Below are 26,042 nucleotides of genomic sequence, written 5' to 3'. Positions count from 1 at the left end.
GCATGGTTTGAACTGCAAGTCAATCACATTCAGATGAAGCCTATAACCAAACTCAACCTCGATGGAACCTGGGGTTCAGGAAACAGCTCGAGATGAGCAGCTCAAATCCAACACTGCTTCACAGCTACTTCTCACCAGAAACCATCCAAGGGGGTTTGTAGTGAGGACCTGTCACCAACCTTCAGTACAATGGCTTGTGCTTTTGAAGCCACTTGATGTTTTAAGGCAATCTCTCGCGCATCTGTTGACTATTTAAAACCTCTTGTTTTAGGAGAGGCTCCTGTTCAGCTTTAATTACCTCTCTTGCATTTGTTTCTGCTCCCAGTGAGATGTCTGTGCCACACCAAGAGGTGATCAGCCACGCAGCCAAATGATCTCTCAGAAGCTCAAGACACCAGACTAACTGGGTTATTCAACTCTACATAATCTAGCCTGTTACAAGGTAGTCTCAGCATCATCTCTAAAACATGGATTTTCAGCCTGTGCCTGGCAGACCTCCGAGGGCCTGGCTGACTTTCAAGAACCACAGCTAAATAAGTCTGGGTGGAAAGACTTCAGTTTGCTGCCTGGGATCTGCACCTTCCAGAGAAGAGACTAAAGGCCACTCTCCTAAAGCACCCTGTACCTGTTGGGAAACCCTAACAGGGACTGTCCTACCTTTCCTCCTCGGTGGATGTGGTACCACACAGAAGTGCCACCAAAGTCCACATGGAAATCTGTGTAGCAGCCCTTGACACTCATCAGACAGTACCTGGCAGAAAACAAGATGATGAGAAGATGAAAACAACTGGTGAGGCACATTTTAGAGCAGATACAACAATTCCAAAGTGAACAATCTGCCCAAACCAAGGCCAATAGCTAGGAGCAGTGCCAGAAGCCAATTACTGCAGTGCTAAGCATTTCAGCTGCAGGGAGGTGGTGATTTGCAGGAGAACTCACTTTGCATTGATATCACATCCCCACTACAAGATGAAGAAGAGGGCCTTCATCCTCACACACCCAGCAGCTCTAGAGGGCACAGCTCTGGCTGCAGGGCAGGCTGGGCATTGCCCAGCAGCTCAACAGGCTCCACATGCCTTAAGGTGATAAACATCAAGAGTTTCTCCATAGCATGGTGAGGTCCTGAAAGCCACACCATTCCCCTCCACACAGCATTCAGAAGGGGCTTAAATAACCAACTGCAGCATCCTTAGAGGTGTCACCCACTGAAATAAAGACGGAGACAGTTCCTTCCACTCCACCTTGGAACAAACTGCTTCTCCCTTGGGCAGTTTTCTTGCAAGGGATGTTTTGCTGCCTGTCACCACTGCAACAGCTCAGGAAATCACTTACTTCTGCACCTTTGGATACTGCATCTCCAGGATCGCATTCGTAGACTCTGTCTGACTCTCCTTCAGATGCCTTGGCCACATGTTATCAACCCAGTCAATCAAATCCACCTACAGCAGAAAGGTAGGAGAGGTGAGTAGGGCTGAAAGGGGCACAGCAACCCCTTTTGCTACCGCCACGTTCTCCTAGAAGCAAAAATACCCATTCCCTGCCTGGGAAGCCTACAGTTCGCATGCAGCTGGGCACCTGTATGATGCAAGTTTGCAGCAAGCCCATTAGCTGCTGCGCATGGACTGCCAGCCAGCCCAGCTCAGAGCACAACAGGCCCAAAGAAGGGAAGGGAGCCTTGGTGTTATCAGAATGGCCACGATTCCTTCTTTTTGGCCCTCACACCAGATACCATTGGTACAATTCCACATGGAGAGCGCTCAGCTGTTTTCATGCCAGTTGTGGTACAGCGAGCTTCTGAATTCACACAAGCAGCAAGATCCCAAGCACAGTACTGGGATGCTGATTTTCTACTTGGGAACCAGGTGTGAACTGCTTTGCAGGGGGCTGACATTAAAAAACACACTGGGAAGCATCTGCTTGGGTAGGACCCGACTTGCTAAGCTTCAGGAGAGCCAGAACAGGCAGAGATGGCCAAGTTCCCTCTACAGTTATCAGAGAGAAGAGAATCGCCTTACAGAGCTGCCTCTTCCTCAACACAGACTGCAGAGGGAGGTCAGGATGGCTATCCCATCCATCTCGCCTTCTTCGCTTCAGAGTGGGCAACTCGTTTTCCCCATCAAACAGCCTTCTGCCCTGCTTCCAGAGTGCCTCCAAGTCTTGGTCTCCTCTGCCCTGGGAGATTTCAGTGCCTTGCATCAGAAACTTCCTGCCACACTGCCCAACCCTCTGGAGTCCCGGCTGAATGCATTGTTGCTGTTCTAACAAGACAAGGATTTCCAAACACCAAGGAAACCACAAAGCTCAACCAGGATCCAGGCTTTACCTGCTCTCCCCAAATGCATCAAGCATTGCTGAGCTCTGCGGTTCGATTTTAGCCCTGCATTTTGCACGTGGCCATGCATCACAGCAGCCAGCCCTGCCCTGCACCTCTCTCTGGCGACATCGGAGCTGATCGCTGCTGTGGGATTATAGAATGATTTGGGTTGGAAGGGACCTTAACAATCAACCAGTATCACAGCCCTGTCATGGGCAAGGACACTTCTCATGGACCAGGTTGTCCAAGCCCCATCCAACCTGGCCTTGAACACCTCCAGGGATAGAACAGCCACCACTGCTCTGGGCAACCTGGGCCAGGGCCCCTCCACCCTCACAGCAAAACATTTCTCCCCAAAATCTCGTCTCAATCTCCCCTCTTTCAGCTGAAAACCATTCCCCCATACCTGCCCTCGCTGATCAAGACCCTGTCCTCAGCTTTCCTGGAACCCCTTTCAGTCCTGGAAGCTGCTCTGAGGTCTCTCTGAAGCCTTCTCTTCTCTAGGGTGACCAACCCCAACCCTCTCAGCCTGCCCTCATAGCAGAGGGGCTCCAGCCCTCGAATCATCTTCATAGCCCACTTCTGGACCTGCTCCAACAGTTCCATATCCTTCTTATACTGGGAATGCAGGAGAGGGCTCCACCAAGCACCGGACACAGCACACAGGGAAGGCAGGCCCAAGGCCAGATGACAGCCAGGCTCTTTGCAGGCAGTGGGATCAGCCAGCTGGGAGAGGGTGGAAGCCAGTGTCCCCACCACTCACTGTGGCTCAGCACAAACTTGACCTCTCTATTCTAACTCAGGTTCTTGTCTGAACTCCGTGCCTGTTCTTGACGGCCAGCCAGCAGGAGTAGGTCACCTCACTCCAATTATTCCTCAGCCAGGCACTTCCATTTCTCTAACTGCTGACAGCTTGTGAACGAGCCAGCTCTCTGCAGAACGACACAGCAGGGACTTGGTAGTCACTGTGGCTGAGGGACACCCAAGTTGCTGATGCTGAGGGACGCTGGGCAGCCCCAGCCTGACGGTGAGATCAACTATAGCAGATGAGGTCCGAGTCAGACACAGGATCCAGCAGCTTCCAGACCACAGCAGTGACATCCCATGCATGTTAAGAGCAGTTCCTCTCCTCCCGCGTCCAAGTGCTAGGCTGTACCTTGCCAACGGAAGACCACAAGCACAAGGGAAAGGACATTCCTGCGGAAGGAAGAGCCTTGCTCACCGTCGCAGGTCTCTGCACCAGGTTCTCCAGCTTGGTGTGGCTGAACTCCAGGCTGATGACATTGTAAAGTTTCTCCCTCTCGGCCTCCGGTGTTTCATAGTAGCGTGCCCACTGCGCCATGGACATCTCGATATCCCTCTGGGTGTTCACATCCATGACATCCACCATGCGTCGGCTCCCTGCCAGAAGGAACAGACGTCCCTGGAACTGTCTCTGGGCACAGCGGACCACTCAGAAGAGACACTCCAGGAGAAAAGGGACCCTTCCTTAAGGAACCCACCCACACATGTGATGTCTTCATGGAATGGTTTGGGTTGGAAGGGACCTCAAAGCCCATCCAGTTCCAACCTCCTGCCATGGGCAGGGACTCCTCCCACTGGATCAGGCTGCTCAAAGCTTCATCCAGCCTGGCCTTGAACACCTCCAGAGATGGGGCAGCCAAGACTTCTCAGCCTCCCTCATCTTCTTCCAGACCCACACTAAAGCAGAAGCTGGTTCAGGTCAAACTAAACTACTCAAACGGGTAAGAGCTGTGATCCACTGGCAAGGGATGGCTCGGGTTCAACCAGCTTCACGTTGAGGAGCCACAAAATGAGTCCTGGAGGTTTGATAGACCTGATGACTCCCAATCCCTCCCCATCTGCCCAGGGTGCAGCAGGACACACTGTGGTCCCTGGACACTTACCAACACAGAGCCGCACATCATTCACGCTAAAGTCTGGATCAGGCATCCTGCAGGACAAACACTTTGCTGAGAAAATCATGAAGTGCTTCTGGTTGGAGACCTTTCCCTTTAACCCCAGTATCAGTGCCCTGGAGATACCACTGGGCTGCTTTTTCCCTCTTGTATGGGGGTGAAGACCAAACCACCAGATCTCTAGGGGCACAGGGCTAGGGGGAATCACCAGGCCCTACTTCTGCCTAGAAGCAGATTTGGGACTAGGATATAAAATCTCTAGAGCATGAACTGTCGTACAGTGGCAAATGAGCAAGCAGGCCATGAGCTACACAATTGCAGCACTCATTAAGACTGCTCCTAAGTTATCCCAGTATGAAGGACAGAGCCAGACCAGTACAAGCAGGGTATTTCATTAACACAGCATAGAATCATAGAATGGTTTTAGTTGGAAAGGACCTTAAAGATCATCTAATTCCACACCCCTGCCATAGGCAGGGACCCCTCCCACTGGACCAGGCTGCTCAAAGCCCCATCCAACCTGGACTTGAACACTCCAGGGATGGGGCCCCCCTAACTTCTTGGCCTCCTCCATAACTTCTTCCAAACCCACACTGAAACAGAAGCTACTTCAGGTCAAACCACACTCCTCTAACAGGTAGGAGTTGTGATCCACTGGTAAAGGATTGCTTGGGTTCAAGAAGAGTTTCAGCCCTGTGTGGCAACCCCTTTTGTGTAGCTCAGTTAGGAGCCCTGAAATATCATTTATGCTTCCATCCTGGGAGCCAAAGATAAAGTTATTAAGAGACTGGTTTGGATATGGGCCCTTCATAGAATCATGGAATGGGTTGGATTGGAAGGGACCTCAAAGCCCATCCAGTTCCACTCTCCGCCATGGGCAGGGACACCTCCCACTGGAACAGGGGCTCCAAGCCCCATCCAACCTGGTCTTCAACACCTCCAGTGATGGGGCAGCCACCACTGCTCTAGGCAAGCTGGGCCAGGGCCTCCCCACCCTCCAGGAAAACATTTCTTCCTAAGATCTCATCTCAACTCTTCCAGTTTAAAACCGTTCCCCTCATCCTATCCCTACATTCCTTGATCAAGAGCCTCTCCCAGCCTTCCTGGAGCCCCATCCATACTGATAAAAGACAGTTTAGAAGTAACCATGCTTGGCAAATCAGCTTGGAATCCTGGAAAATGCCAGAACTACTACAAATTCCTTGACCCTCTGGCAACTGATTACTTTTTTACTAGGAAAAGAACCCAGATAGATGCTGCATCACAGCAGCACCTTCCAGATGTTTGGTTGAATTGTGATCACCTACAGCCAACTCAGCCCTCTCATTTGATGTCCAAACAGACAATAGGAACAGGACAAATGAGATGGAAGATACTTCTCTCTCCTCAATGCCCGTAAAGAACAGCATGGACAGGACACAGTCCTACCAATGTGGCAGAGCACGGCTCCAGCCATCAGGATTGGATCCCACACAATGTGGAGAGAGGCAAGGAATCAGGCCAGATCATCCACCACTCTGTGCCCCTGACACTTACTTTATCCCCAAGCCATCGGAGCTCCTGAAGATGAGAGGGTCTCTCAGGCCACCGCGCTGGATGTATTCAACTGTGAAGTCTGGTGTGGGAACAAAAAAAGGGGGAGACTCCTTTGAATGACTCTAGACAAAGTGAGGTTAGAAAGGAGCTCTGGAGGTCTCCAGCCCAACCTTGCTCCCAGCAAACTGACTTTAGCCTCGGATCAGGCTGTAAACCTTAACAGACTCTGTAGCAAGAGATGGAATCATGGAACGGTTTGGGTTGGAGGGGATCCTAAAGGCCATCCAGTTCCAAACCCCTGCCATGGGCAGGGACACCTCCCACTGGATCAGAGAGCTCCAGCCCCCACTCAACCTTGGACACCTCCCGTGAAAGGGCTCAGTGCAGCTGAAACCTGAGAACCTCCTCATATCTCCCTGGCAAGGCCAGCCAGTGAAAAACTCCTGTTCCTCGCTATTCCTACAACCCTTTGGAGATCCCAGAACTCCTTTGTGGTGGTTCTGTGAGCAGCATGGTGTGTGCTGCTGACAAACCTCAGACACGCACCCCATGGAGGGAGGACTTTGCTCCACCAGCCTGCACCAGACAGGGAAACAGCACGGATTTTGGTCCTCCCTCCCCTAAACTCACAGCCTTGAAGAAAGTCCCCTCCCTCCTGGTAAATCCTTGTGAGGCTCGCGCTGGCCGTGTGATGAAAAGACATCCCACTGAGCCATATGCGTGGTGAAAGAAAGGGGAGAGATCCCACAGAGCCTTTGAATTAAGCTTCTAGTAGCCATGTGGCTGCAATTACAGGTCCTGACCCAAGCCAACCCTCTCGTTCCTGGCTGCCACGTGTCCCAGCGAGCCTGCAACACTGCAGACTGGCTCCTCACTTTCCAGACTGAGCGGCTTTCCATGACATTTCTCACACACGCTCTCCGTTTCCAGCTCTCCTGGCCCTAGAGCTTAGCGGGCTTGAGCCAATCCTCCACCAAGGTGCCTCATGTTGCCTTCAAATGGCTTGGGCACTGCTGCTGGACATGCAAGGGAGCAGGCAGAAACATCCCCCACCTGCTTTGCACCAGCTGGTGCAAGTATAAAGCAGTTTAAAGTACAGAACTGGTGTGAATGGAAGGCAGCAAAAGGCAAGACAGTGAGAAAAGATTTGATTAAGACCACAATTGCTTTGGAATCACCCTTAAAGTTGGTAGTCAGGGAGGCTTTGGCCATAGTTGGATGGGCAAGAGCACATCCAACTGTGACCATTGTTAGCTTTCTATGAAAGGCTTGAGGAAAGCTTGCACATGGTGCCTCACAGGAGAGGCATCCAGCCACAGCAGCTGTCTGGTTACCGACAGTAGTAGCACAGCAGTCCCAAGACAAACCTTTGCCTTCCATGAAGACCACGAAGGTGGAGTTAAACTTGTTGGTGGACAGCTTTTCCTCCAAGTCAAATGTCCTCTTCCCTTCAATTTCATCATCAGAGATGCCATCGTCCTCGTAACGCCGTCTCATCGTGCCACGCTGAGGAGAGAACAGACCAGGAAGGTAAAAGTTATGGACCAGAAGGAACAACCAGAGCATCATCTTGACCGAGCACAGCTCGCCCAAGGCTTCTGGGGAAACCCTTGCCCCACAGCAGATCCCTCTGCAGAACCTTGGCCCATGGATCCAGCCTGTCCAGATCCCTCTGCAGAGCCTGGGACCTATGGATCCAGCTTGTTCAGATCCCTCTGCAGAGCCTGGGCCCATGGATCCAGCCTGTCCAGATCGCTCTGCAGAGCCTGGACCCATGGATCCAGCCTGCCCGGATCGCTCTGCAGAGCCTGGACCCATGGATCCAGCCTGCCCAGATCACTCTGCAGAGCCTGGACCCATGGATCCAGCTTGTCCAGATCCCTCTGCAGAGTGTCCCTACCCTCAAGCAGATTGACACTTCCTTCCAGTCAGTCGCCCGATTTTACAGGTGCATCAGTCTGGGGAGATAAAGGCACCTGGGAATTTAAATCCCTGCCAGAACTGATAAAGGCAGGATTTTATGCTGAAGACAATTCCCAGGGTCTCTTCTTTGGCTCTGCTTGTACACAAGAGTTGATTTATTCCTTTGTTTATGCATGGGAGTAGCAGGGGAAAGCAACCCTTTTCACAGAGGGTCTCATCAGTACATCTGTACTGGGATTCCTGACAGGCATCCTCTTTGAGCATTGCTGGATCTGGAAGAAATTACTGTCCCCAGCTGTTAGCCACCCGCGCGTGGGAATGCTCCCTAAATCCCCTCAGATAAAAGCCAACTTGCTCAGAATTAGCCAAGCTGGCTTTCCCCAATTAGGGATGCTCCCATTGTATAGCAATCACACCATTGTTGGGCCAGGGATGGGGCAGAGGGCGATGCAGTAGCTCCCAGCACATCTGGACCTGGAAGCTGGCACCTGCCTGCTGGGAGCAGGGTCACCTCCATGGACCACGATGCTGAAGTTCCCCATCACTGGTGAGATGACCTCTGTGGATCACAGTCCCTGTCAGGGCACACCTCCGGCTGCCTGGAGCCTTGGAGAGCTCAATTCTTCCTTCTTTTAGGGTGCCTTGGAGAGACAAGGGTGCCCTTTGCCAGCCAAGGGCTGGACTCCCCTCCCTGTAGCAGCATGCAGACATCTCCCTGGAGCTCGGCACCAATTCCAGCTTCACCCAAAGCCACTCTCCGCTCGCTCCTGTCTCCCCACCCAGGGCTGGCTCTGCCCACAGTCCCAGGAGGTGCAAACTCACCTTTCCATGACGGTGAAAGCCTTCCAGTGTGTTTATTTTTCCCCAGCCCTGTTGCACTCACTCTCCTTCCCATTACACCTCTGCTCTTCCAGCCATCCTACTACAAAGCTGGACCCTCACACCCTCAGGACATTCCCACAGGATTTTAGCCTCACAGTTCCAGGAAGGCTGATCAATCCACAAGCAATTTCCTGGCCATTGAGGCAGAGCTTATCTCTTCCCCCCCACCCCCCGCCCCGTTAACACCTCATTACCTTGCCTAACCCTAACCTGAACACAATAGGAGCACAAACACCTCATCTGCAGGGTAGGAACCACAGGGCTGGGACATGAGGAATGGGACATCTCGAACACAATGTTTGCCAAGGGCCTGTCTGAATGCTCTGGATGATTAAACAAGGTGGAAAAGGGTTGGGGATTTGTGGTCCTTTGTTCTTTGTTAGGTACCTCACACCAAGCAGGAGTACTTTCTTTAACTGTTTTTAACAAGACAAAGGTAAAAGCGATTTTACTTACAGGCTTTTATGGATACACTGGTATGAAGGTCCTGTTCCTAGGCGGACTGGAATGTCACCCTGACAGGTCTGGACTGGGCACACCAAGGAACTGACTGGGTGGATTGGGAACCAGGGCCAGGCATCCCGCTGCGACCCCCCCAAAACCCAGGGGGACACAACCCCCAAACCTCAGCTGCTCTGTCTCTAAACCAAGAGCTGCACCAAGTGTGAGGTTAGAGTGGTAGAGGAGTTCCTAGAAGAGGAGTCCCATCAGGATGAGCCCATCTTAGAAACCACTTTCCCTTAAAAACCTCTGGATGGGGTTAACCCTGTGCAGTGCTCAGCTTTAAAATGAGGGCACAGCGCAGTGGGGAGGGGGTCTGAACTGCACGGGACACACGAGACAGCCTCATGCACAGCTTTTGCTTAAAAGACTCCAATATTTCAAGAAAGGCTGTGCCTAATGCAGCCGCCACCAGGCACGGGCACATCGCGTGAAGCCGTAGGCTTTCGGAAGCATTGCTGCACTCCTGCTGAAACCAAACAACTAATCTGGGTCAGGCAAGGCTTCCAGATCCTGGGAAGAGTGGGGTCTCTCCCCACAGACTCACTCACCTCCATAGCGGTGGTCTGGAATGGTCCAGAGCAGCTGCCTGGGAGGGATGGAGACAGATGGTCCAAACATGGGGACACCATGAGATGCCCATGGTGAGGAAGGATGGAGCAGGATGCTGCTGTTGGCTGAGGATCCTGTTCGGGTACCTGGGGCTCCAAGCACTGACAGGTGGAGCCCAGAGCCACAGTGGCCCCACCTTTGAGGGCAGGAAGAACACAAACTGCCACAGGTCTGAGCTCCTGTTAACCCACAAGAGACCTTGCTGAATTCCCACCAGCAGCACAGCAGGAACAAAGAGTAGTGAGGTGCTCATCTCTGAACATGAGAGAGCACAGGTTCTTCTCCCCATCAATAATCCACCCAGCTCAGTGCCTGCTTCAGGAAGCTCTGCTCGCTAGAGGTAGGGAGAAAAATGTGCACCGAGGTCTGCCAGGATGCAAACACAGGGCTTTCCCGGCCAGCCAGCACTCAAGTCCAACAGAATAAACCAGCCCAGCTGATTCCAGCTCCACACACACTCACAGACCCTTCTCTCACCTCCTCTGGAGGCACCAGGGAAGCTCAAACAGCTCCAATTGCTGGACAACCACAATTCCCATCCCAGAAATGTTGCAAATCACTTCCCCCCTGAAGAGTGATTCACCGTCATGCCCACACACACCTAGGAAAAAAGGCTCAGGACCCTCGGCCCCAGCAGGCAGCTCTCTATGATCAATCAGAGGATGTGCATAATGAAGCAGAGGGTGCGGGCCCTGTAGTCCACGAATCTCAGTGGTTTTGCATCAGGTGGGTGGGGGCACATAGCAGGACCAGGCTGCGGTCTGTGTTTTGACCTGCTCCTTTACTCCAAACCCTCACTTCCAGATGGGAAAAGCAGCTCTCTTGCCTTTGCTGGGCACCAAACCTCACAAGATGAAAAAGGTTTGGCATGATAAATGCTGGTAAGAAGCATTTAAGATGAAAGAGGGGAGATTGAGATGAGATCTTATGAAGAAATGTTCTCCTGTGAGGGTGGGGAGGCCGTGGCCCAGGTTGCCCAGGGAAGTGATGGCTGCCCCATCCCTGGAGATGCTCAAGGCCAGGTTGGATAGGTCTTAGAGCAACCTGATCCAGTAGGAGGTGTCCCTACCCATGGCAGAGGGTTGGAACTGGATGGGCTTTGAGGTCCCTTCCAATCCAACCTATTCCATGATTCTATGAAGAGGCCATACCCAAACCAAACTCTTAATAACTTTGTATTTTTGATTGTTTTTTGAGGGTTGAAACTAGATGATCTTTAAGGTCCCTTCCAACCCTAACTATACTACGATATTTGGCTCCCAGGAATTATAAATGATATTTCAGGGCTTCTAATTAAGCTACACAAGAGAGGTGGTTTCAGCCCCTGCCAAGGGATGAAACTCAGGCATGGCCCTTTGACCACAAACTTCTTGCCTCAGGATTCCCAGGTGAGATGTCCGGCTGCAACCCCATTCCAAGCAGACATCTCTCACCATGCCGAGCAGCGCAGGGCAGCTGACAGCGCTTGCTCAAGGACCCCAGCAGCCTCAAAAGCTATGTAGAAGCAAGGTACTGCACAAATGAAGCGTCCAAGTGGAAAACCAACACCCTGAACAAAGCCCTCCTCTGCCATTACCTTGTGGACACCCGGGGGCCTGGCTAATGTGCTCAGATTCCCTTTATCCTGGTGGAATGTTGGATGGAATTGGCTGGCATGCTCCTAGGCACTCTTCTACAGTTGCTGCCAGGATGGGAAAGGATGACATGTTGAAGTTTTAGATGGTTTAGGAATAACTAAGGTTGAAGGAGCAGCCTTGGGAGCCTCTCAGAACCCACAACCGCTGCAGCCACAAAAATGAGCTCAACCCAGCGAGTGCTGAGTCTGACAGCTCCATACAAGATTTCCTCCTGGAGTGGACCCGGTTACTGCCCTGCTAGACTGCACGCCACATCAGGCATTGTCTGACCTTCTGGAAGTGGCACCAAGCCAGCAGGGGCCCTGGATTGTGTAGGACAGTTAATTTAATGGGAACATGACCAGATGGCGAGGCCTGATCCAGATCCCACTGGTGCCATGGGTGGACGCTGCACTCATTCGAGAGATACAATCCCAGTCCAACCAGGATGGAACGATCCATGTGGAGCTCAGCGTAAACTGCCAGAGATGCTACACAGAGAAGCTCACACTCCCTTCCCCATCCGCTTGCTCCATTCCGACCCTGTGTTCCATCACCGCTGCCAGCTCTAGCACTTTGTCACTCCAGCTTGGCATTTGGGCCACAAGATGCTTTGTGTTGGTTAATCCTGGGCACAAATTACAGCTTTGAGGACTTTGAGATTTCACCCCCATCTTATATGAACATGCAGCAAACGATCTGCTCGCTCACACATGTGGAAGTTTTATGACCAAAGAAACACAACAGCTTTCAGAGGATGCCATTCCACCAGCCTGACCTGCCACAGACCTGCATTACACGGAACAGTGGCAACACAAACCTCACTTTACTCCAGCAAGATCATGGAATCACTGAGGATGGAAAAGACCTCTAAGCTCATCCAGTCCAACCTTCAGCCCAACCCCCTGTGCCAAATAAACCACGTCCCCAAGTGCCATGGCCATGTGGTTTTTGAACCCCTCCAGGGTTGGAGGCTCCACCACCTCCTTGGGTAGCCTCAGTCAGGGCTTCACCACTCTTTTGGTAAAGGAATTGTTCCCAATGTCCAATCTAAACCTCCCCCAGAAAAACTTGAGTCCATTTCCTCTTGTCCTATCACTTGTTACTTAGAAGAGACTAGCACCCACCTCACCACAACCTCCTTTCCAGGAGTTGCAGAGAGGGATGAGGTCTCCCTCCAGTCTCCTCTTCCCCACACTAAACAGCCCCAGGTCACTCAGCCATTCCCAGAACCCCTGTTCTCCAAACCCTTTCCCAGCTCCGTTCCCTTCTCTGGCTGCTCTCCAGCCCCTCAACGTCTTTCTTGCTGGAAAGGGCCCGAAATAGAACCCAGGATTCAAGGTGCTGCCTCACCAACACTGAATATGCAGGAAGGATGACTTCTCTGCTCCTGCTGGCCACCCCATAGCTGATCCAAGCCAGGAAGCTGTTGGCCTTCTTGGCCATCTGGGCCACTGCTGGCTCATGTTCAGCCACTGTTGACCAGCACCCAGAGGTCTTTTTCTGCCAGGCTTGGCAGATCCACCCATAGATCTGCACTATGGGATCAGGGAACCATTCCAACTCTTTGCCCAGTCACAGCACGGCCTCCGAGACACATAGAAGGCAGCCACACTGCAAAGGTGCAAACATGAGACAATGGGCAGAAGCACCTTAAACTCAAATCCCTTGGCAGTGAGGAAATGGGGACACAGAATGCAGAAGGAAGAGGACTATCCCCTCCAGCTGAGCAAATTCCAAAGTCTAACGCTCTCGTTGTCAACAGCAAAGCATCAACCACAAAACCTGCTCCGCACTCCCAGACAGATCTGCCTTGCGTGTTCCCACGGGCAGAGAAGAGTCTGCCTTCCTAATTTGCACAGGATGTAGGAGAACAGGATCCAAACCGCTGTCGAGGACCCCAAAGTGCTGCCACAATACAAACAGCTCCCGTCAGTTCTATAATGCCTCTCGTGTCCTTGGCCAGGGCCACAGCACTTTTGTGGCATTGTTGTCTTGGGAGGGTGCAGAAAAACAATATTTCAGTGTGTGAAGAGCAAAGCAAGGAAAGGCTTCTGTGCTTCCAAGCGTGAGTTTTGGGAGGGACAGCATCTGCTGGGACTTTGGGCAAAGCTCTGCAGCAGGATTTTTTCCCTTCTGGAGTCTGCAGCTTCCTTGAGGCACAGTTCCTGAGGTCCCCAAACCATGTCTCTGGGCAATGATAGAGGTGGGCAGGGCACAAGCCCAGGGCTTGTGTAGGGATACTCCAAAACCCCTTTCCTCTCCAATGTGTTTTGATCCTTCCCTGCCATGCAGGGAATTGGTACTTGGTTAAAGAAGTGGCTACAAGTGATACCTGCAGAGGGCAAGAGACATGCAAAGCCATGACGTGTCAATTGCCTGCCTCATCTTTCCGTCAGCACACACAAAGAACTGAGCAGACCCTTCCTACAGCACAAAGTTTGAGCTCTTCCTGCGAGGAGCAGGCAACTTTCACTCCCTAGTCCACACCAGGGCTGGGTTTTGGCCAACTACCCCTGCCCACCAGATTGTTACAGCCCTCCAAATGCTTCTTTCAGCTTCTCGGTGCAGCTCCATCAGAGAATCGTGGAATCACTGAGGTTGGAAAAGACCTCTAAGATCATCCATTCCAACCATCAGCCCAATCCCACTGTGCCTACTAAACCATATCTCCAAGTGTCACATCTACATGGCTTTTGATGGAGTGATGGAGACTCCACCACTTCCCTGGGCAGCCTCTTCCAATGCATCTCCACTCTTCTGGTAAAGAAATTGGCCTGAAGTTGCACCAGGGGAGGTTTAGATTGGATACTAGGAACATTCTCCCTCATCCTATCCCTTGTTATTTGGGAGAAGAGCCCAGCACTCACCTCACCACAACCTCCTTTCCAGGAGCTGTTTAGAGCTATAAGGTCTCCCCTCAACCTCCTCTAGACTAAATAACCCCAGGTTCCTCAGCTGCTCCCAGAACCTCAGGGCTCCAGCCCCTTCCCCAGCTCCATTCTCCTTCTCCAGCATCAGCCAGCCAGCAATTCCCATCCAAGAAAGCTGTCACTTAGCATTTCTTTCTGGCCCTCTCAGGTACCATTCGTAATGAAGGAAATGGGAAGCATGAATATTAATCCTGGAGACAACTCCAATGCTATCACTTCTATTCTGGTCCTTTCATCTCCCGCTCCCAGGGATGTCAGGGAAGTGCCTTGTGCAGCTCCATGGTGCTGCTCTTCAAAACTCTTCCTTGGACACCTTTGTCCTTCAGCAAGCGCTGCCTCGGTGGAGTGCAGCTACCTCTAACGGTGAAGGAGCTGACAGTCAACTGAGGAGAACCAGCAGACTGCCCTCCTGTGGGGTTTTTTTTTTGAAAGAAGAACTAGTACAAGGTCATGTTTGAAATAAGAACAAGCTGCCCTTTCGCTGAAAGAACCTCACATATTTACAGAGTGAAACCAACACCCACCACAGGGTTTTAGTCACTTCCTGGCCTGTCTGCTGCCATTCCCTGCCTGATGTCCCAACATCTCCCATCTTCCAGGCCCCAGAACCTCCTCCTGCTGTGCCACAGCTTCTTTCACTTCAGGACACCAAATCACCTCTCATTTTTCCTCTCCCTGTGCCTCCTCCTTCCTTGGCTGCGTTTCCAGAGCAGTTTGCCTGGTTTGAAGCCTCCCACAACCCTCCTTTAGGGGAAAGATGTCAATGTGAAGAACGCAGTCACGTTCCACTCCCACTTCTGAACGCCCTCCTTCCAAACTCCCCTTGCTGTAGGTATGGTAACTTCTGCCCGGCTCCCAGCACATGTACAGAGCAGCAGAACTTCCCAGTGGACCTCTATTCCCCACGGGATGCTTGCCAGCCACCCATCCTTTTGTAGGGGAGGTCAAAATACGTCCAAAATTTGTAATAAACCAAATTAATTCAGTTCTCCTCAGCTGGTGAATTTACCTTCTCACATACTTCTACAGCAATCAGCTATGGCTCTTGTCTAGGTAAGTCCAGACCCCCCTTCCAGCCCCACCAGACTTGTTGATGGGCGTTTTAATCTCAAACAAGTACTGGTGGCAAACAGTAGTGTCCAGAATTCAGCCTGTGCCTCCAAGACACCGCTGAGATCTGCCAGCAACTGACAGACAACCCAAAGGTCACCAAGACCCGTTAATTCAGCAGGAAAGGGTCCTGTGCCTCTGGGGAGGTGCAGGGCAACGGCAAACCCTGGCAGGAGGATAGAGAAGCACAGAAGCAGCAGAGCAGACCCAGGACAGAGCAGATGTCAATGTCAGAACTTGTGATGCAGCAAAGATGCTCCTTTATGGGTATTTTCAGAGCCAGCATGAAGAACCAAGGCACAAAGCCTTTACACCCAATCACCAGTCTGCCAGGAACTGCTTATCTTAAGCACAAGAGCTTTTCCCTTCTGTATCCCTCTCCTTCAAGCCTGCACCTCCCACTGCAGCTCCGAGCTCTGGTCCATACAAGCGTGTTACTTGTGTCACACTCTGCCAGCAGAGAAGCAGAAGGATGGAGCTTCTGTCCTTCTGTTATGGCTTCTGTTCTCTGTGCCTCCTCACCTTTCAGCACTTCAGTTCCTCCTCAGCATCTCTTCCTTCCAAGCCTGGGAAGCAAGAACTAAATTACAACACCTCCTGTCACCGTTGGGGTACAAAAGGTCCTACAGAGACGGGCCCATGTAATTCTGTTAATATTTTGGTTCTGCAGAACCATTTGCTTTGCTAGCGCCCCAGAGATGACGAATACAGTGGTTCTGGGCTCCCCACTCCCCCAGCGATAAGGTCTCATAATAGGATCTGAAAAGAAGGCCATGATGCCTCAAGTAGGAGATCCAGGACAAGCTGTCAGTGATCACACCTGCCTCAGAACAAGGCTGGAGGCCAGCAGAACACTAGGATATGCTGGCAAGTGGCTCATTTTGGCAGCTCTGTGTGCTCTGCTCGGCAACAATGACTATCAGGACAAGACAGCCACACTAAACCAACTCTTTTGCTGCCAGGTTTCACAGGAGAAACCCAAGAACTGGCTTAACTCGGCTTAAATGCCCCTCATAGAATGGTTTGGGTCAAAAAGGACCTTAAAAGATCATCCAGTTCCAACCCCTTGCCATGGGCAGGGACACCTCCCACTAGATCAGGTTGCTCCAAGCCAAATCCAGTCTGGCCTTCAACACCTCCAGGGACGGTGGTGACATCATCTTCTGTCTCTCAAAACCTGGAGAGCAGAACTGGTGCATCCCAGGTTGGATATTCCAGGACAAAGAGAGACTCAAAGCACCAGACTGAGGAACGAACAGGGATCTACAGAGAACTGGAGCCCTTCCAGGCTTCACAGCTCCAGGAGGGATTCCTATCACGAGCAGGGCTGGCAGTGTTTCAGAAAACGCAGGGAGAACGCTTTGGTTTGCACTTTTGGGTTATGAAATTGGATGCACACAAGAAATAATTGGGGAACTGGAGCAAGGCTGAAAGAGGCGAGTGGGGAAACAGCACCAAGAGGCCAAGCAGAACCCCAGCAGCTCCCGCTAAACCACACGCTGATGAGCCACAGTGGGAAAGCTGAGACAGAGGATCGTGCTAGATCAGATCACAGATGGGCAAGGCTGGCAACAGCCCCAGTGAGGAAACCCTGCTTCTAGGAAAGGATACAGCCCCTCACTACAGTCACATGCAGTGTATTTCTCACACAGACACTGTCCCAACCAGCTTTTAGGGCAGTATTAACCCCCAGACTGCCCATACCCACCAATAAAACCTTGGTACCTGGACAAATCCTGCCTGGATTCTATGACAGCTTGAAGCATCTTATGAAGGACCAGCAGATCTCCTGCTGTGTCACCTTTCAGGACTGAACGCTGATCCTCCGAGTCATACAGACTGTATTAAAACTTGTTATTTCTCAAGTAAACTGAGCAAACCCCTTTAATTACCTCCCACCTCTTCCAAACCAGAAGAAATCCAAGGAAAAAACCTGCTGCATAGAGCCCTTTCCCTGCTGGGGAGCCCCCGAGACATGTCCTCTGCAGGCAGGTAAATGAGCATCAACAGCTCTGCTGCTCCTCTTGCTTTGTAGAGGAAGGTGATGGTGCAACCCCAAAATGGAACAAAGTAGATCAAACTCCCCCAGGCTTAAAATTTACACGCACTTAACCCATTTTTCCACTTGGGAAAGAGCGTATTGTTCACCAGCAGACTGCTGAGCCCACACAGACCACCAGGCAGAGCCGGCACAAGGGACAGATGGAGTCGCGTGCATCCAGAGGCGGAGGCGCAGCTGCTCTGGCATTACACACTACACAACTCTGCTCCTTGGTGGGGCCAGCAGGGCATTTCTCTGTCCACAACACAGTGAGGTTTCAGAGGACTAGTCTGGATTTTTCAGTGGGGAAGAGCTCATCCACCAAATTTGCCAGTGTACCAACCCAACTCTGCAGGAATCCTCAACATAAGAAGGAGATCGAGCTGTTGGAACTGGTCTAGCAGAGGGCTACAAGGATGATCAGAGGGCTGGAGCACCTCCCATATGAGGACTGGCTGAGAGAGTTGGGGTCGTTCAGCCTGGAGAAGGCTCCAGATAGACCTTATAGCGACCTTCCAGTACCTGAAGGGGCCAAAGGAAAGCTAGGGAGGGAATTTTTACAAAGTCTTGTAGTGACAGGATGAGGGGCAATGGCTTTAAATTGGAAGGGGGAAGATTTAGACTAGACACTAGGAGGAATTTCTTCATGATGAGGGTGGGTAGGCCCTGGCCCAGGTTGCCCAGGGAAGGTGTGGCTGCCCCATCCCTGGAGGTGTTCAAGGCCAGGTTGGATGGGGCCTTGGGCAGCCTGATCCAGTGGGAGGTGTCCCTGCCCGTGGCAGGGTGGTTGGAACTGGATGATCTTTAAGATCCTTTTCCAACCTAAACTATTCTACAGTTCTGTTGCCAGTTCTGTCCCATCACACAAACTGAACAAGGCTGGACTACAGCCCTACTCGGACAGCAAAAGCTTTGGGCTTTGCACTGCGATTCCTGCTAAGCTGATGCTGTCCTTTAAAGACAATAACACCGGGTTGCCTGAATCGCAGGCTATGGGTCCTAGCATGCTTCCAAAGGAGGAAAACAACTCTAGGCCATTGGGAAGAACATGGATAGCATTTGAAACTATCTACTAGGAAAGATGTTTCCTCCAGGCTCCACGCTGTTACAGACATCGCCGTACACATTCCCTCTCCCTTTGCTCCACAAAAAGCCCAGGACTTGCCCCTTCCTTACTCCAAATGGGACAAAGGGGTTTAGGAGCTCAGCGACACATGGAAATATTTATGCATAGCGAGTTCGAGACACTGAGGCAGTCTCACCCTGAAGGAGCACATGCTGCCAGCCCTCTCCTTTCCACTTCCAGCTGCCTCAGCTCACTCCCAATGCCTTCTGATGGCTCCTCCAGCATTCATTTTGTGTGTCTACAAGTTCTGCAGCATCACCTCTCTCTTCTCTCACCCTGCACTTTCACTTATGAAGAGTATAAGGGGCAACATCATAAAAGAACCAACCTAAGCCTCCCTGGTTGGGATCTGCTTCTCTAGATAAGAATTCTACTCAGCAACGCCCTGATCCGTCCCCTGGTGCCTTTTATCAAGTGCCCTCTCATCCCAAACTCTGTCACAATCGGTTGCCAGCCTGATTCTGCCTCAGCTCCCAAACCCGAGGGCCAGCGCTAACAAAACCCACAGACTACGATCACACCCCAGAGCCTCTTCCTTGACATAAAAGAGTGCTGTGCATTGTGGGGTGGCTTTATTCAAACTCTTGTGTACAGTGCAATAGCTAAAATGCTCAAAACCCAAGGAAATACAAAAACCAGCCAGTGTTTATTGTAGTGCAGGGAGGAAAGTTTAACGTTCCACTCCAATATGACCTGTCTCATTCACAGCAGTAAAAAGTGCCAGAGCTCCTCACACAAGCAGAAACCCAACCACCTCCTCTTCCTACTCTGCAACCCTAGGCAGATCCCAGCCCCAAATCTCCTCTGGTTCAAGTTCCTGGCACCCCCACAGGGATTTACAGTCCCTGGATGGCCAGCTCGTGCTGTTTACCACCAAGAGAGATGCACAAATGTGGACCCACAGAAACAGAACAGAAACCTCATCAAACAGATCCATCCCCTTTCATCACAGATTCATAGGCTACACTTTGTCACCAGGTCTATCAGAACCATCTCAAGCACCAGCAAGCAACTATGCGTCTTCCTCACCTGTTTCTAAGGAGCTGGGAAAAAGAGGTAAATAGGGAGGATCAAAAAACACAAAACTTCCAAATTAATCTTATCCCTTCTAGTTTCTCTGGGTTAAGCTCTAGGCTGCAGGAGCAGAGCTCCTCCAGCATCAGTGACCCACACTCATTCTTGTGCCATCCTGGAGCCTGTGATTTCCCCATCAAACAAAGAAGGATGATGATAGGAGAATCCACACATTCTCCAAGTGAAAATCAGCCAGTGTGGATCAACTCAGGCTACCTCTGGTGGGGGACACGTGGCACAGAACATTTCCCAACTGCTTGGGACACAACATGACGGTGGCAGAGCATTTGCTCCTGGAGCTGCGGCTTGGAAGCGCTGACAGGACCCGAGATGTAGCAAAGGAAGAACAGGAACATATTCTCACTGCTCCTCGGTCCTCTAGACCCCAGAAGTCATTACTGTCCTGATCTGCATGGACCTAAAGGCAGGCAGCACAGGAAGCTCAGACCCTCCAGGAAAGGAATCACGCCTGGACCAGCACAAACACTTCTACAGCAAAGGGTTCAGCCTGCAGCTCAATGAGGTTGAGACTATCCAAGACAGATGATGCTGTGATGCTGGTTTCAGTTGTTACCGACTAGCTTTTTGATGATTCGTTTGTCCAAGTGCAGTTACAGAGACCCAGCTGAAAACAAAGCTATTCTGAACGAGGGATATGCCTTCCCACTCCACCCTGCTCCCTCCCAGCAGTGAGGGCTTTACATAGGTCTGTGCTGTCTGACCCTCACACTAAGGGCATCAAAACTAACAGAGCTGTCAGGTTCTCCAAGCTGACTGGAAATAACACTTCCAGTTCCGAGACGCACGCTCTGCACTCTTCTCGCCTCCTAGAGCTTTTGACAGCTTATTATCTTTGATATCTAATTACAGGCAATGTCATCCTACTGTGGGGTTTGCTCTTCCACTTTGCTCATTTGCTTTTCCCGAGGGAACCAAACAAGACCCTTCTTTGCTCTCGTCTTCCTTTCCACCAGGACCAAGACTGGGCAGGACACCCAGGAAGGCAGATCTGCTCAGCTACGACTCCTGTCCTCTGAGCACAGCAGGATGTGCTTCACCGCAGCAGCCAGCTCCTGCCACAGGACTGTCCTGCAGATCCGCTGCCACAACCACAGGACAACGCAGTGATTGTGTTGCATGCCATGTTCTTTCTCACCTTCTACCTCTTCCACTTGCTTTTAACCTCTTTGACCCAAATAAAAGCAGGTCAGGAATTGTGTAAGAAAGCCTGTGAACTAATAAAAGGACTGGTAGCAAATGGAGCTTTCCAGAGCCCAGGCTACCTCACTCCTCCATCGTTTCCTCTTCTGGAATTATCAGCAGCACTAGACATCTCATGCTGAACACAAGGAACTGCTTTCCTTCATACATTTTCAGAGGACAGTGTCAGTGCACCATGTTGTTTCTCCACCTTTCAAGCCCGCTGCTTCCCCCATAGCACCATTTCTCCCCACATCCCAGCCTGTCACCTGTAGATCCCTGACTGGGTGGCCCTGATGCAATGAAAAGGTGCTGCGGGCATGGGGACTGCTCTCCAACCTTATTAGCATCACCTCCAGCTGGGATAACCCCGTGAAAACCTACTCCTTAACAGGAGACATAGGTGCACCCTACAAACTCACGTGTTCCAGTGCTGCGTGACTGCTCGCAGTCATCAGTGCAGCTTCCAGGACATGCTCACAGCACAGCCAGGCTTGGGACAGCAAGAAACCAGCAGATATTTACCTCCTGCATTCCTCTCTGTTGATACAGAGCATCATCGAGTTGGATACAGGGATGGATTCTCCAAGGGACCAGCAGGCTCTCGCACCTTTCAGGATCCAAACGCTCACAGGGATCTCTAAAGCTGTCCAAGGACAGCCTTTGGTTGCTCCTAGCGTCCACCAGAGCTGCCCAGATCAAATCCGAACAGTCTGTAAATTATTTAGAGCTCAATTATTACACCTGGGTCATCTGGAATGATTCATTTGTACTGTCTTCAGTTTGAGGCTGAGGCATGAGGGAAAGATTAATTACCCTACTCGCACAGGTCCTGGCTAGATGGAAGAAACTGGGGTGTGTCCACCAGAGCAGCGACATTTGGCCAGATGGACAGGGCACAGAGCAAACTCCCAGCCCTTTCAGGAAGCATCACTTGACAAGGCAAGAGATTGCCATGCCAGGTTTCAAGGGAGAGCAGTGTACAGCAATGTAGATTCTCACTCCAGGCATGTGGCTCGTCCCACATTTCAACCCCTGCATGAACTATGCTGGTAAACTCACTTCAGCACAGACATACGAGCCCCAAGTCAGTGGGACATGGATTGCTTCCATTCATCTGCTGCTTCACTTTATGGCTTTCTTAGCAGGACCGGTCTCTGTCAAGCACACCAAGATCTGAAGATACAAACGCCAGCGACTGCAAGGGATCATTACCCGGTGGTGAGAGGCATCACAAGGAGAACAACCCAGAAGTCAGGTTGAACCTGTCGGGATGGCATTAGTCATCACATCCCACTACTGGGACAGCGTGAGCCACTCAAGATGGAGCAAGGGCAGCTGCCTGACCAACACTGGGAGGCCAGGCAGCTGCATCCTCCTCTTTGCTCTCTTACCAGACATGAGCAGTGCCCTGCCAGCCCACAGCCTGCTCCCCCTCTCACCTTTGAGGCCATTTATCCTCTCAGTGGTGTAAGGAAAAGGGATAGAACTTTGTGATAAGTCTGTCAAGCGGATGCCAGCACACATGGGCCTTCCTAGGTTGTGTCCTGCACTTGATGTCATCCCATCTTGCAGAAAAGTTTTAGTACCACTGACACAAACAACTCTGAAATCACAAGGTTAGAGGTGCTGCGACTCCGGGCACCCATCATAGACAGCATTCCCAACCCTCTGGCATAGACAGGGCACATCTGAGCATGCTGGTGTCACTCCTCACCATAGCACACATGGCAGCAAGAGAAACCTTTTCCTTCACGCTTCTCCAGCTTCATCCCTCTGTTGATGACTCCACATCCCCCCGGGGGACAGTGTGGACACCAACACGTATGGACAGGTTTATTAACTGCTGTTTACAGGAGAGGCCTCAGGTTTTGGCTGGTAGAGACAGGCAGAGGCCTCCTCAAATTTCACGTAAGGATCTGACCCGAGGGCAGGGCAGTGCCAAGGCAGGACACAAACTACCCCAAACCACAGGAGTGACTGCATTACACCCTCTAGCTCCCCTCTCATCTTCCACGTCCTGCACTTCACAGCAGGTCCGTCTCCTCCTCCACAGGCCCATTTCCCTTCATGGGTGTCACAACAACCTCCAACAACCAAAGCAAGGGTGTCAGTGCACGCAGCTGGGGTGGTCACTGCAGTCCAGGCACTGCAATTCCTTCACCAGGAGCTGTGCCCCAGCCCCAGAGAGCACCCACAGCCCGGAGGGAGGGTGCGGTTCCACCACAGGCTCTCTCCAGCGGTAGAGCCAGTTTCAGAGGTTCCTACCCCACCCGGTCTCCCCACCTCAGGCTGCCACCTCTCCAGTCTCCTCAGGTTTGGTTCACTAGCCTGGCACAGACAAGGTGGATTAAATCCCTCCCCTAACTTCCATCTAGGCCACGATCCACAATGCCCTGAAGCAGCGTTCAGCTCAGGGGCATCAGCTTGCAAGACACTAAGAGAGGGAGGGAGCGAACCTCTTAAACCAGCTCTTCCACACCAGCAATCCTAACTTGGAACCACACCCTGATAACATAGATTGCTGACTTGACAGCAGCAGAGAGACCACGACAGGCAAGATTTGTCCTTAGGATAAGGGCACCGTCCTGCTATGCTCTCCGGAGCCATTCCGAAGAAATCCAAGGCTGCTGTCCTTCACTCCTCACCCTGACTGCTGTCACTGAAAGCGTACAGCCATCCCTTCAGTGATGTGCTAATCCCAATTTCTAATTCATGGAATCTTGTTAGTCTTGGTTCACAAGAAAAGCCTGGCAAAATTAGCCCTGGAGCAGAGATGGTGAGATTTCCTCACATTTCCAGTACCCAAGAATTCTCAATGACTCCCCCGCAAAAGGACATGCAGACACCAGCCCTGTGTCCTGCTGGGCAGCTCCACTGATTCACCAGACGTGGACGGATGAAGTGGCTTTGTGAGGTGAACACCAAAGCTGGAGGGAAACCCCTCGGCAGTGGAGCACCATGGATACACTGGGCGCTGCAACAGCAAGGCAGGCACAGCTCACCTCACCTGGAGCACACCAAGAATGTCTTCAGGGAGTGCAGGGTCAAACAGTCCCTCCAGTAGCAGCTCTAAAAAGTTTGGCCTATCTGCCAAACGTCTCCACCAGGAGATCCCTTCCCTATCACCCCTCCTTGTGATCGGTGACCTAACACAGATCTAACATTACAAAAAAAATGAAGTTAGAACATCCAAATGTTTCTCCTCAGTCTCATATCACCTCATGGAGATCCTAGCAAGTGCTGAGGTGGTGCAAGGCAGACAACATACTCTGAGAGGTCATTGCTAACAGCCTGAACCAAAAAGTACCCAACATCACAGCACCTGACAAATTGAACATCTTTAGAGCTGCTCAAGTTGCTGTTCCTGCCTCTAAGTCCAGACTCTTGCTCTGAGTGCCAATGTGCCCTCAGCCTCTTTGTGGGGGGCTGAACAGCCTGGTGTGACATGGGCTGGGTGCGACCACCCAGAGACAGGCAGTGGAAGACTTCCAAGGTTTAGAGAGGGACCACAGCATTGTTCATGCCAGAGCTGGACTGTCACTCAGGGCACAGGACACAATAGAGCATTTCAGCTCCTCGATTAAGGGCCTGCAAAACATCCATCTACAGCTTATAAAACTAGCACCTTGAACAAAACCCTGAAGTCCTGCTTCGTGACAGAGCTGAGGAGCAGGAGCAGAGATGCAGGCTTAGTAGATAACTACTCCGCCGAGCCTGACAAATCCCACCCTTCAATACTCACAGTGCAGGGAGGCCCAGCTGAATCTCTGGGTGAGGAACACAGGTACCCTTCACCTCATTGTTGTCCACGCTCTCCCTCCTCATGTAGCGTTTGTGCTTTCCCCTACCTGTGCCCTCCCAGAGCTCACCGGGACACAGCTTCTTCCACAGTCTGACTGTTTCAGACAGGCGCAAGACACCCTCCCAATAACACCCCTGCATCCAGACCAACTCACCCAGGCCGTCAAACCCTTGGGAATCTAGGATGCAGAGCTTGAACTGGGAAGTAAGCAGTCAGAGCAACGCAACCCATGTAACGTAAGCATCGTTATACTACACAGGGAAGTGTGAACTGGCAGAGAAATCTTATAGGAGTGTGTCTACAACCGAAGCAGAGGTGAATTTCTCCTCCAAACCACAGATCTTTCAGCAATACTGACAAACCCATTCAGAAAATACATATAGACTGGATTTTTCTTGAACCAGAGGAAGATAACAGTGTTGGTCACTAAATAAAATCACACAAAACACTCAAGGCTTCCTCTGCATCCTGATGGAAAACAGCTGGGCCAAAAGTTGGTGCAGTTCATAGAATCATAAAATAGTTTGGGTTGGAAGGGACCTTAAAGATCATCTAGTTTCAACCCCCCTGCCATGGGCAGGGACACCTCCAACCAGATCAGGCTGCCAAAGGCCCATCCAACATGGCCTTGAACACCTTCAGGGATGGGGCAGCCACAGCTTCCCTGGGCAACCGGGGCCAGTGCCTCACCACTCTCACGGTGAAGACATTCATCTTTATGTCTAGTCTAAATCTGCCCCTCTCCAGTTTATACCCATTGTCCCTCGTCCTATCACTACAAGCTTTTGTAAACAGTCCCTCCACAGCTTTCCTGTAGCCCCTTCAGGTACTGGAAAGTTGCTCTAAGGTCTCTTTGGAGCCTTCTCTTCTCCAGGCTTGTTCTCCAGGCTGTTCTCTGAACAATCCCAACTCTCTCAGCCTGTCATCCCTGTGCCAGACTGCACACCAGACTGCCAGCTTCTCCTGCACTGCGGGACACTGGTACCACCAAACCATACTATGTGCAATTAACTGAGCTTCTCCACTATAAACCATCCCAGCCAAGGCTGTTTGGCTGGTAGGGCTATTATCATGCGCAGGATTATTATTTTCTTTAAATACATTTATTCTTTTGCTATCACAGCCTCATGGATCCCCAAAACACAGCTCACAGCAGCAGAAACACACTGTGCCACCAACTCTCTGTTTCCCTACTTACAACTTTTAATGTAGGCGCATTAAACTCAACTCCCAAGACCAAAGCGTATGGAGAAGCAGGATATTCAAATAAGTCACATTTAGTGCTTCTGGTTTCCTGGATAATTCGCCTGCCATACCTTGTTCGAGAAGGGCCAGAAACACCAGCTCAGAGAGCAGTTCCACACAGTTCAAAGCACACATCTCAATAAAACAAGTGTCCTTCAATACAGGAGCTTCACCGCCCCAATGAAGAGCATAACACACTGGAATT

The 26,042-nt window shown here is 51.4% G+C and overlaps 1 protein-coding gene across 2 annotated transcripts in view; it reads right to left on the bottom strand.

The window, feature by feature from the left end:
• KDM2A (lysine demethylase 2A) overlaps positions 1 to 26,042 on the bottom strand; it is a 52,252-nt gene that overhangs the window by 21,989 nt on the left and 4,221 nt on the right. For both annotated transcript variants that reach the window (XM_054067905.1, XM_054067906.1), the window contains exons 4-9: positions 7,137 to 7,275; positions 5,770 to 5,848; positions 4,222 to 4,268; positions 3,537 to 3,715; positions 1,333 to 1,439; positions 658 to 751 (exon numbers count right to left, since the gene is read on the bottom strand). In XM_054067905.1, coding sequence (XP_053923880.1) covers positions 658 to 751; positions 1,333 to 1,439; positions 3,537 to 3,715; positions 4,222 to 4,268; positions 5,770 to 5,848; positions 7,137 to 7,275 — 645 coding nt within the window. The remainder of the gene's footprint in view (positions 1 to 657; positions 752 to 1,332; positions 1,440 to 3,536; positions 3,716 to 4,221; positions 4,269 to 5,769; positions 5,849 to 7,136; positions 7,276 to 26,042) is intronic.

Source organism: Cuculus canorus, chromosome 5 (assembly GCF_017976375.1).
Source record: "Cuculus canorus isolate bCucCan1 chromosome 5, bCucCan1.pri, whole genome shotgun sequence".
Classification (NCBI taxonomy): domain Eukaryota; kingdom Metazoa; phylum Chordata; class Aves; order Cuculiformes; family Cuculidae; genus Cuculus; species Cuculus canorus.
This window is presented reverse-complemented; position numbering and strand designations above follow the sequence as displayed.